The 12342-nt window shown below is 36.5% G+C and overlaps 1 protein-coding gene across 2 annotated transcripts in view; it reads left to right on the top strand.

Moving 5' to 3' along the window:
• GRIK2 (glutamate ionotropic receptor kainate type subunit 2) overlaps nucleotides 1-8178 on the top strand; it is a 568360-nt gene extending 560182 nt beyond the window's left edge. For both annotated transcript variants that reach the window (XM_024198431.1, XM_026652891.1), the window contains one exon: nucleotides 8014-8178. In XM_024198431.1, coding sequence (XP_024054199.1) covers nucleotides 8014-8178 — 165 coding nt within the window. The remainder of the gene's footprint in view (nucleotides 1-8013) is intronic.
• The last annotated feature ends 4164 nt before the right edge of the window (nucleotides 8179-12342 follow it).

Genomic DNA, 12342 nt, shown 5'->3' with positions numbered 1-12342 from the left:
GCCCCATATAGAATGGATTGCAATAATCCAGACTGGCGGACACAAAGATCTGGATAACTGTGACAAGGTCTGCATCAGGTAGCAACTGTTGTCACTATCTAGCCAAGCACAAAAGAGAAATGACAATCCTGGCCACTGGAAACACAGGATCACTCAGGAAACTGGAAGAACCCTGAGACTGCAAATCTCATTGACAAAGTTGAGCAGAACCTACAATAACGAGGGAAACTACAATCTTCTAAATGCTTCCGTTTATTTGTCCAGTATAACACCTATCTTCTCTGGATAGAACTTCAATCACCCCCTATTTCAGCCAGACACTGGAAGTGCAAAAGTTTGCACGATCCTTGTTTGACAAAACAGAGATGTAGGGCTGTATGTCATCTGAGATTGATGGCATTGCAGCCCAAATTGTCTCATTATCTCCCCCCAGTGGCCTCACATGCATGTTGAGAGGAAGGATGACAGAATGAAACCTTGTGGACTTCCGCATGAGAGAGAACCCTCGGGGCTGATGATCAATTGCCCTGTACCATCCTCTGGGATCTCTCTGAGAGGGAAGAATGGAACCACACAAGTACACTCCCATCCACCCCAACTTAGGTCCACAGGTGAGTCAGCAAACCTCATGGTCAGTGCTATCAAAGTCTGCTGATCTAAACACAATCATCAATGAAAAACATTTGTGCATCACTAGGAGGATGATATCAACCAGTGGAACTAATGCAGTCTCCATGCCATATACAGGCTGGAAACCAGACTGAATGGGGTCCAAGAAGTCGGAAGACTTCACCGGAAGTTTCACACTTACCATTGCCAGAAAAGGAAGGTTAGAGACTGGAGAGTAGCTGCCTAGATTGTTGTCGTCAAGCAATAGTTCATTGAACATGACCCTAAACTCTGTCAATTTGAGGGAAGTTGTCTCCTTGCCCTCCTATTAGGACACATTAACTATCTACAATAGAGTGGTCCATTGCCCTGCTTGATTTTACCAGTAATGAGGGAAAAGGGATCATCTTGTAGGTCATGGGCCTAAACTCATCCAGCACTTCCAGAATCTCAGTGAGCACAACTGGTTGAAACTTGTAGCTAGAGAAAATGTAGTAGTCATCCCCAGCTTAGTTCTGTTACTATGGGAGGGAGAAGTCGAGTCAGATTCTGATTGATTTTCTCCACAAGATAGATAGAAAACTCTTTTGTCACAAACAACATTCAACTCTGTTTCAAAGTGATGCCTCCCCCAGCTCCACCTATCACTTGGAATAATTCCACTGGTGAGGACTTCATGGATACTATGGTGAAGGAAAAGCTTTCTCAACCACCACAAGAAACTTATGGACTCAGATCGTTTTACATTTGCCTTGTTTTTTTTTCAGTCTCTGCTCAAACCTCCACTGATTTTGGTTTGAAATCCTAACTAACTACTTAATTCTGATCCTGATCCATGATCTGGCAAAAGAGCTGGCTATGCTTAAATAGAAAGTGTATTTGTGAATACTGCAGTTAATTGCTCTGATACTTAGCTTGCAGAAAACTTGAATGCTACACTTGCTCTGGACCAAGAATATTTGCAGTGGAAAATTCTGTGTAACAATATGCCACTTTTAATGCACGATTTTTAGGGAACATATGACCTTAAATCAACTCTTCTTGTCCAAATGTATATTGGTTGCTAGCATTCTAAAAATATGATTAGTGCAGATATGTTTTTAAATATAAATTGAAAGTGAAATGGTTCAAAGTGCAATTTATTTCCCCCCTTTCTACCTCATCCTCATAAGTTTGTTTCTTATATTCCATTAGTTGCTGCAATGTCTGTAATTGCATCTATCTTGTGGAAACATTTTTTCTAGGATTTGTGTTTTTCTTTGCATCTAAGAGACTGGATTGACAGGTCCTCACTATACATCATTCAAAATCCTTGGGGAAGTGGCATATGGAAGCAGAAACTGATTAGAAAGGAGGCTCAGGGCAGGGCTATGAATCCACTCTCAGCTAACTTCTATAAGATGAAAACCAGTTTGATTGATATGTCCTAGTAGATGTTAGAACATTGACCCATAACATCTGATATAAGCTGCAGGATTACTGCCATTACTGCTTTAAGAAATTTTAACAAGGCTTCAAATAATATCTGACATGCAAGGCTGGAGGTAATGAACTTCTGAGTAAATCTTGTCATTTCATACTGGATTTCGACAGTCAATTTTACACTAACTCCATCAAAGAAGAAAGGAGACAGATTTATAAAAGAGCAAATCATTGAATCTTTTTCTTTAATAATAATAATAGAAAAAGAATAATGCTGGTTAAATTCAGAATTTGAGAGAGACAGCTATACCATTTCTGTCTTTTTTTCATAATATTTTGTTTCCAGGCAATGTGTGTACTGGTTCATTATTTCCATTTGTTTTTCTTGATCTAAAGCATATACTTTATGCATTGACTTTGTGCTCTCATGCTTTGATATTTATGGGTGCAATAATTATTGCTCTTTTTACAGTCATTAGAAGCAAAATGTATAGGGATTATTAATGTTGTGTCTGAGGAGTATTAATGTGGTTTCTAATTACTTTTCCTCTAAACGTGATATACAGCAATATAAGAAAACCATATAAAAATTGTCCAACTTTGGTATTCATGCTTGTGGGTATGCAAACCCACATTATTTTACGCTCCAGAATGGGCACAAACTGTCTGTACAGATTGTAAACAATGGTAAGAAACGATTATACTGAATCCAGATGAGCTGGCAGCTGTGACATGGGGTGAAGTAGATAGATACAGCTTAATTCTTTACACTTCATAAGGAGCTGAGCTCTGGCAAAGTCCCTTTGTGTCAGAGGCTGAAGGATACAACACTAATGCTGATTAAAACTTTATTTTTAACACTTTAACCTTCTGACTATAAATGCAGTACTTTTTCCCCAAATATTTTATATTGATTATTCATTTTGCTATAGTAATTACATTTAACTGTGCGAATGTGTGTAGAATTTTAAACTTTTTTTCAAATCATCTGCTATCTGATTCTCTCTAAAATGACTTTATGGTTACATTTAGCAAGATGGCTTAGAGGTAGCCACAATTCAATAATTGTTGATGTTTTGTGACCTGTCTAAGGTCCAGAAGGTAAGTAAGGGGTAAAAGGTTATTGTCTTTGAATTAAGTGAAAAATTATGCAGGATGTATTCAAAGAGCTCATCTTCAAGTTGGAGAAGCATTTCTAAAATACAGTTTGCAATCTTTGCAAAGTTTGGAGGCTTTCCAACAATAATACAATTTGAAAAAACATTTGAAATTGGGGAAAACATTTGATTACATATTCTAAAATCCTTTCAGAAAATAGTGTAATCTACCAATCACAAAAAGCATTGTATAGCTCCTTTCTTACTCCATGTGTTACAGTTCCCAAAGGTGTAACCTAACAATGTACAGTTCTTTGGGAAAAAAAACCCATGAAGTTTCTGTAGACCGAAAAATATGAGTTGGTGGGAGTTAAGAGAGATCCGGGTAGAATTTCAATTAAAGAAATGCCAAACAGGGAGTAATCCTTTATAAAACATTCTGCACGTTACTTTGCATAACATAGGAAAATGCCTCTTCCTCTTTTCCTCAGATCCACTATGCAATCAAAGAAAATCAAAGGTCCAAGTTGTGAACTTTTATATAGCCCAGAAGTGGAGAATCAATGATAAAGATGCTTTTATCAGAGAATTAAATTTACAAGAAGAATGTGGCTGTTTCTTTTAATGATTGGTCACCAAAGAGAGTACTTTCTGGGAGTGCAACTTATTATTATTCTCAGAAACATATGTTTAATATATAGTTGTCATAGTTTAAAAAGTTAATGCTCTAAGTTTCAGTAAATATAATGTTTAACTCTTGTAAATATAACATATAGGGATAAGTTTGCCTGAATTTAGACAAACTAATTTGAAAGTACAGGGCAGGAGAAACTTGTATATACTATGTATTCACTTAGACTAAATATAATTATTGACGTGACAAATTTATTATCTGCATCATAAAACTGTCAGACTTTAAAATGATCTTCATTTTATGGAGCTCATTTTAACAAATACTGAGATCTAGGAGTAAGCCCTAGAGCCTTATGTGTTTGCCCTTCTTTTCCTGGGATCTGGGTTTTGGTGAATATTTGGTACACTAAGTATGTGTGACAACCGATATTAGAGGTTTACAGCACTGTATATTAAGAAACAGGATGAGGAGGTTAGTTGGGGGAATGGGAGGGGTCAACATATATCATCGCCATCTCAAACAATATTTGAAGAGCATTTCAGATGGAAACATTCAATTGTAGAAATTAGGGCTGTTGATTAATCACAGTTAATTCATGTGATTAACTCAAAAAAATTAATTGCTATTCATTGCTGTTTTAATCGCACTGTTAATAGAATTCCAATTGAAATTTAGTAAATATTTTGGATGTTTTTACTACATTTTCATATATATTGTATTCTGTGTTGCAATTGAAATCAAAGTGTATATTGTTTTTGATTACAAACATTTGCACTGTAAAAATGATAAACAATAGAAATAGTGACAAAGAGTCTTGTGACACCTTATAGACTAACAGACATATTGGAGCATAAGCTTTCGTGGTATTCACCCATGAAAGCTTATGCTCCAGTTCGTCTGTTAGTCTATAAGGTCACAGGACTCTTTGTCACTTTTTACAGAACCAGAATAACACGGTTACCCCTCTGATACTAATAGAAATAGTATTTTTCAATTCACCTCATACAGGTACTGTAGTGCAATCTCTTTGTCATGAAAGTGCAACTTACAAATGTAAATTTTTTTTTTTGTTACATAACTGCACTCAAAAACAAAACAATGCAAAACTGCAGAGCCTACAAGTCCACTCAGTCCTACTTCTTGTTCAGCCAATCGCTAAGACAAACAAATTTATTTACATTTACAGGAGATAATGCTGTACTCTTCTTATTTACCATGTCACCAGAAAGTGAGAATAAGCATTTGCATGGCACTTCTGTAGTCTGTATTGCAAGGTATTTATGTGCCAGATATGCTAAACATTTGTATGCCCCTTCATGCTTCGCCCACCATGCCAGAGGACAATCTTCTATGCTGATGACGCTCATTAAAAAAATAATGCGTTAATTAAATTTGTGATTGAACTCCTTGGGGAAGGATTGTATGTCCCCTGCTCTGTTTTACCTGCATTCTGCCATATATTTCATGTTATAGCAGTATCGGATGATGACCCAGCACATGTTCACTTTAAGAACATTTTCACTGCAGATTTGACAAAATGCAAAGAAGTTACCAATGTGAGATTTCTAAAGATAGCTACAGGACTTGACCCAAAGATTAAGAATCTGAAGTGGGGGGAGAGCTAGCTCAGTGATTTGAGCATTGGCCTGCTAAACCCAGGGTTATGAGTTCAATCCTTGAGGGGGCCACTTAGGGATCTGGGCCAAAATCAGTACTTGGTCCTGCTAGTGAATGCAGGGGACTGGACTCAATGACCTTTCAGGGTCCCTTCCAGTTCTGTGAGATAGGTATATCTCCATTTAAAAAGTGCCTTCCAAAATCTAAGAGGACTGAGGTGTGGAGCATGCTTTCAGAAGTCTTAAAAGAACAACACTCCAGTGCAGAAACCACCAAAAAAGAAAATCAGCCTTCTGCTGGTGGCATCTGACTCAGATGATGAAAATGAACATGCATTGGTCCTCACTGCTTTGAAGTGTTATCGAGCAGAACCTCTCATTAGCATGGATGCATGTCCCCTGGAATGGTGGTTGAAGCATGAAAGGGCATATGAATCTTTAGCATTTGGCACGTAAATATCTTGTGCCATCAGCACGCCTGTTCTCACTTTCAGGTGAGAAGAAGCGGGCAGCAATATCGCCTGCAAATGAAAACAAACTTGTTTGTCTGAGCGATTGGCTGAACAAGAAGTAGGACTGAGCGGACTTGCAGGTTCTAAAATGTTACATTGTTTTATATTTGAATGCAGGGTTTTTTTGTACATAATTCTACATTTGTAAGTTCAACTTTCATGATAAAGAGATTGCACTACAGTACTTGTATTAGGTGAATTGAAAAATACTACTTTTCTTTTTTTACAGTGCAAATACTTGTAATCAAAAATAAATATAAAGTGAGCACTGTACACTTTTTATTCTGTGTTGTAATTGAAATCAATATATTTGAAAATGTAGAAAACATCCAAAATATTTAAATAATTGGTATTTAAATTGGTTTAACAGTGTGCTTAATTGCGATTATTTTTTTTAATCACTTGACAGCCTAATAGAAATGTAATATTTCTAAGAACATAGGATCAAATTCACCAGTGCGCCCTGGCTGCTTTTTGCCACTCTAACAAAACTGTTCTTAATAGGAAAAAGTAAATCTTACTGTAGAAATATGCTTAAGTTGGAGAGTATTGTTGCTTCTTGAATTATTACCACTTCATGGCCTGGGTTTATTTTGAAAGAATATTTTCACTTGTGCTCACTTGTTAATAGATATATTTTTTTATTCTGACGAGCTTGTTATGGCACTGGAGTAAAACAAAAGCCAAGGATGCAGTTCAGCCCATCTGTGCTTGGACCATTCCTAACCTAGGTCTGTTCTACACACTCCCCTCTTGTCGCACTGAGAGTCAGCAATAATAACCAAATTGCAAAGGAATTGTAAGGCTTCATTTAGAACTTGTGAACTCGTGCAGAGTTAGTTATTTACAAATAAAACGAGCTCTGAGACTAGGAAAAAAGTGAACAAGATGAATATTCACTGCTGACCTATCACTAATCACATAAAAGTAGATATTGATTAGGAGTTGCTTAACACAATTCCAGAATCTGTTTTAGGAGGTTTGTCCCACCTGAGTTTCACGTGACCTCATATGACCTCCACAAAGGGCTAGATTGTAATTTGACAATCTGTCTTGAATTAGGGGCAGTGTGTTGCTGAGCTCAGAGAGTCATAATTTCTCTCACACTGACCCCTTGCTCTCAGGAGGAGTAAGTTACTTCACCCATCTTCATGGGACAGTTTACTCCCCACATTGTTCCCCCAATGTGCCTGATTTATTGGATTTGGAGGGTGGGGCAGAGGTGGGGAAGGGGAAGAGTTCAGAGACAAGGCTCATCCCATCTTCACTTCCCTCCCTGCACACAATGCAGTATTGGGCAAGTAGCTGGGATCAAAGTCTGAACACTGCTGAGCAAGTGTATAAGGAGGGCCTTATGTTGCCTTACTTTGTACAGATAAGTAAGGTTCTGATGCTCCAGTCCATATGGGGAACATGTAGTTAATGTCTACCTGACAGGTTGTTCTTAGGAGTTTATGCACCTCAGTTTCAAATTAAATCTACTATTTTACTTGCAAATCCTCTTCTCTGAACAATATTCTTCTGTGAACAACAGCTCTTCTGATTATTGCAGATTTGAAGAGATGCAAAATAAGATACTGGGTATTTGTTTTCCATTTAACTTCAGACATGACTGTTGACCTCAAGTTCTGCCTTATTTAAATTTAATTTAAAGTAAATTTAACTTTACACAGGAGTTTTATAAGTTTTTGAAAAGCAGCAACTCATATTTTATAGGAATGAAATATATTATTCTGAAAATATAAAGCAGGGAGATTTGCAGAGTATATAGTGAACATGTGCATTGAAACTTTAACCTGTAAGGCCAAACTATGCTAACAGAGCATCTGTCTGAAATCTCTTTACATATAATGTGCATCACGAGACACTAGTTGGCAGATAAATAATTGTAGAGACAAGGTGAAATTTTCAATGAGCCATCACAGCTTGATAAGTCATTTTAATTATGATGTGATGCATATTTAAAAGACAGCAATTTGTTATGAGCTGCAGGCTGAAACGTGGCAAACTGACAAGGCTGTTCCAAAAGAGTGAATCTGCTTCTAGACATTACAACTTTACTTTCTTACAACTGTTTTTTTTCTTTCTTCTTCTTCTTCTTATCCTTAAATTTCCCCCTATAGAGGTCCTTCTGTAGTGCCATGGTAGAGGAGCTGAGGATGTCTCTGAAGTGTCAACGTCGGTTAAAACACAAACCACAGGCCCCTGTTATTGTGAAAACAGAAGAAGTTATCAACATGCACACATTTAATGACAGAAGGTTGCCAGGTAAAGAAACCATGGCATAGAGCTGGGAGGCCAAATACCCCAAGCACAAACTGTCGTCTTTTTTTTTTTCAAACAACTTTGCGAGAATGTTTCCTGTGGAAATATGCAACCTGTGCAAAATAAAATGAGTTACCTCATGCCGCTGTGTCTATGAACTAGAGACTCAATGATCTAAGCAGTTTCAATGGCCAGACTCGAATCACAAGCGTCATGGATGAACCAAGTTATGCAGGGGTTACACTGTTTGTCATGGGTTCCACCATTATGAATGAATGAATGTTATATGTGAGTTTTGTGGCTGATTTCAAATGCAGTCTCAGTGAGAAATTACAGGTTCCTTTTGAAGTTCAACTGTTACCAGGTGGTGGAGAACAAATGTCTGACATAGTAACTAACTACCAAAGGAGTCTTCTAACAGTAATGTCTCAAAACAGAGTATGTTCTTCAGAACTTTCAAGCATAGAAGAGTTGGTATTTGCTGGCCTATATCTACAAACTGTAACTGCCAGCTGGAGAGGCGATATAAGCTTACTGGATGGGAGAAGTTTTAAAGCAAAGGAAATCGGAATCCCGTGAATAGTATAAAAACCCTAACCTGCTTTTTGGACTGTCTGTCTCAATGACCGAAATAAAAAATGTCAGTAAAAAAGGCAGTAATAATTTCCTTTTAATTTACTTGGGCTGGAACTTTGATGTGAGAAAACCATAAGGTTGACCCAATTGTAGATGACATAAAATTTTCCTGAGTACAAAGGAATGTATCTTAAAATCTTTAGCTGTAAGCAATTACTTTGTTCTTTAATTGTGAAAAGAGAAAAATAAAGTGTATTTGGCAAATAGAAGGCTTGTATTTTAGCCAAAAGAGTTGTGAAACCCTTGATCCTGCTACTAATTGAACTCAATGGAGCCTGTGCAATTCTCGCTAATAGTGGAAAAGGGATTGGTCACCTAAAAGAAGTGAATGTGGAGAACTTTAAAGAGGACTGCATTTATCGATACGGTCACAGTGTTAAATGAACAAAATTCTTGAGCAGTTTTTTTTTCAAAAAAATGTTCAGGTTTATTTGTGGAAATGCAAGATTTCTATGAAAATAGTTTTTGTATGGAAATTTTTGTAATACTTTTTATCAACAAAATAAGAACATGCGTTCTGGTCGGGGGTGTGATGCCAAGCATGAATGGTAGTGCGTGTGCATCACCAACGTTTGGTGAAAACTATTTTTATCAAGAAAAAGGAATCTTAGAAGAGAAATATTTTCAAGTTAGATAATATAAAAGCTAAGTGCACTACCAGCACTGCTTACCATGCTACACTCCTGGTTTCCACTAGGCTGATAACATACTGTAATGAACAATTGTGTGTAAATGGTAAAAGACACAAAACTCTTGACCACATTGTGATAACAGTTGAAGTGCACACAGTTTGCTGTTTGAATCCAATGCACAAAATTAAAAAAAAAAGCATTAAAATTATGTCAGTTTTAGTTGTTTTGTTTTTGCTGTGTGATTTAAGCAATATATGTACAGTACTTTGTGTCAGTACTGGTATTTATAACAATCTCAGCTTAGGGCCCAATCCTAAAAATACTTGCTACTGAGCATAAGCCAGTGACTTCTTTGGGACTGCTGTACATTTCCCGCTATGGACCCACCTATTGCAGGATTAGGCCCTTAGTTGTTACAAACCTAATTTACCCATCCCACTTTTAGTGGGTTTCAGAACATAACATTTTGAAAAAACTGCCCCAATGATGTTAAATCTTGCACCCTGTATATTTGTATTCTGAAAATGCAGCAAAATGTATAATGATGGGTTTTTCTAAGAATGTTATGCCTACCACCAAAGTTTATAAAGATGTTTTTTTTTTTATTCCAGAAAAAAACATTTTATTTGGCTATTTTATTTATTTATTTATTTATTTCATTTATAACAAACAGAGTCTTATAACTAAAGGAATAAGAAATCAGTCATCGGTGAGGAAAGTGAATAGTTGTTTACTCAAGGCACAATTTTATGTTATCATCCAAAAGAATTATTCTATAACGTTTCACTTTTCCAGTACAAAAGTATAATATATATCACCAACATTGCAGAAGTTATATTATGCTATCTGGGATTTTGTGTCTACTATCCAATTCCCATAAATTTTCATATGCATTGAGCTGGCCATTTTCATCGTGACTAGGGATCAGGAAAATAAAATCTCTGCTTGTGAGAGTTTCATCCCATTGATGTGGTATAAAGAACAGGATATCTTTGCCAAAATAAACAAAACATAAAATAAAATAAAAACACCTTCAGCAAAGGTTCTGAACAAATATATATAGTTAAATAATGCACATTTAAACAAGTTCAATTAAATAAAAAGGAAAAAGAAGGTAACTGTCATACAGGACAATGGAAACTCCTAATTATGATGGTTTGGAATGGTAAAACATTGGCTATTGCATTGAATGATGATTTACAATAAAATTTGTAAAGTCATAAAGCATAATGTTGTATTATATTCAAACTAACCTTTTTTCTCCATTTAAGGATGTTGAAATAAGCAGGAGTTCCATTCTCCCCTTGATGCACGTGGGTAATTCTCATTAACATTAATGTGAGCTACAGTAAGTATGAAAAGGGAGGAAAATGCTCCATATATATCATTTGGGACAAAACCCCCTAAGGAATGGGGGATTTTAAAACTGAAAACAATATGGATAAATTTGCATCTCAGTGAGAACATGCAGCCTTCAAGGGCAAGAGGAACATGCAAAGTAACTGGTCATTGAAGATTTGAATATCAAGACCAGAATGGATGGCTCAACAAACTCACTGGGATAATGGCATAATTTGACTGTATACGCCGACCCATTTATGTTTATTGATGTGAGCTGGTAATGATTTTTTGTTTTAGAAAATCGAAGAATTTAAATAAAAAATGACTAACGCACACAGTAGTCCCCAAAGCAGCAGAAAACGTCACCCATTGCTGTACATCCCCAAAAGCTCAATGGATCATTTTCCCATCAATACTATGAATGCAGTTCCCTATCCTGAGAGGAAAAACACCATTTCTAATGGCTGCTAAATGGCAAGGGCCAGATCCTCAGCTAGCGTAACTTGTGACAGCTCTGTTAAAATCGATGGAGCTACACCTATTTACACTAAGTGGGCATCTGGCTCCTGCAGATGCAGTCAGACTTTACTCAGTTCAACTGCTTTATGTGGGGTTTTTTTTTTTTTTTTATACAAGAGATCAATATGTCCATTGATTTCTCAGAAAGGGATGGTTACTTTTTCTCTGGCTGATCTTGACTGTCAGTCCAGAGAAGAGTTTTAAAGCAGCTATAATTCAGCTATGAGGACCTACCTGAATGATTTTTAAAAAAAGAAAGAAAAATATAAGAAATTAATTCCTCAGGGGACATTCCCTTTCTTTATACTTTAATTAATTTACAGGTCTGCAAACTTTAAGGATTCCCAGGATGCAGATGTGAAATCTTCAGATTTGCCTTTTATCACATTTCTTTGGAACTTTTATTTGGGCACAGGCAACTATTTAGATACAAAAATAAATGACAAAGTATATTTAACTCTACATGTTTATGAGGAATCTAGTTTTCGGCAGGACTGGAAGTAGAAATCCTGGGCCTCAGTTGAAATCATTAGAGATAAGCTGATTTACATCAATCTGGCTCATTATACCAAGATACACTACTGCAAGAGACCCTGCTCTTGTAGTATTCCCAGGCCGGAAGAAACCAGGAAGTGCTGGCAGTTTTGTGACAGAGTTTAGTTTTGTGAGGTTTCTTAATTGAAGAGCTTAATGCAGGAGTTGAGAATCTTCAAGTTTGCACCTGAATTTCTGGGGACTTATCTGAACCTGCCCTTTTCAGGTTCACGCATCACTTCTTCCAAAGAAGCATCATTCAATGATTAAAAAAAATAATATATTCACTGGATAATATGACAGAATGTGAAGGACATGATGGAGAATGGAAGAAACAACATAAATAAATAAACTTGAAATGGGAAAAATTCCATGATATATTACAAAATAAGGAGGTATCAAGACCAGATAATAGCACAGAGTGAGAGAGACAGGAGCCATATGCCATATGGATCATTTCTGCAGAATAATGCTTAAGGCTGGTAAAAATGTGCCAATCATGGAGCAGCTCATAACCACTTCACC

The sequence above is a fragment of the Terrapene carolina genome, unplaced genomic scaffold, assembly GCF_002925995.2.
Source record: "Terrapene carolina triunguis isolate 2854851 unplaced genomic scaffold, T_m_triunguis-2.0 Scaffold42, whole genome shotgun sequence".
In the NCBI taxonomy this organism is placed as follows: domain Eukaryota; kingdom Metazoa; phylum Chordata; order Testudines; family Emydidae; genus Terrapene; species Terrapene triunguis.
The sequence above is the reverse complement of the archived record's forward strand: the minus strand, read 5'-3'. Positions and strand labels throughout refer to the sequence as shown.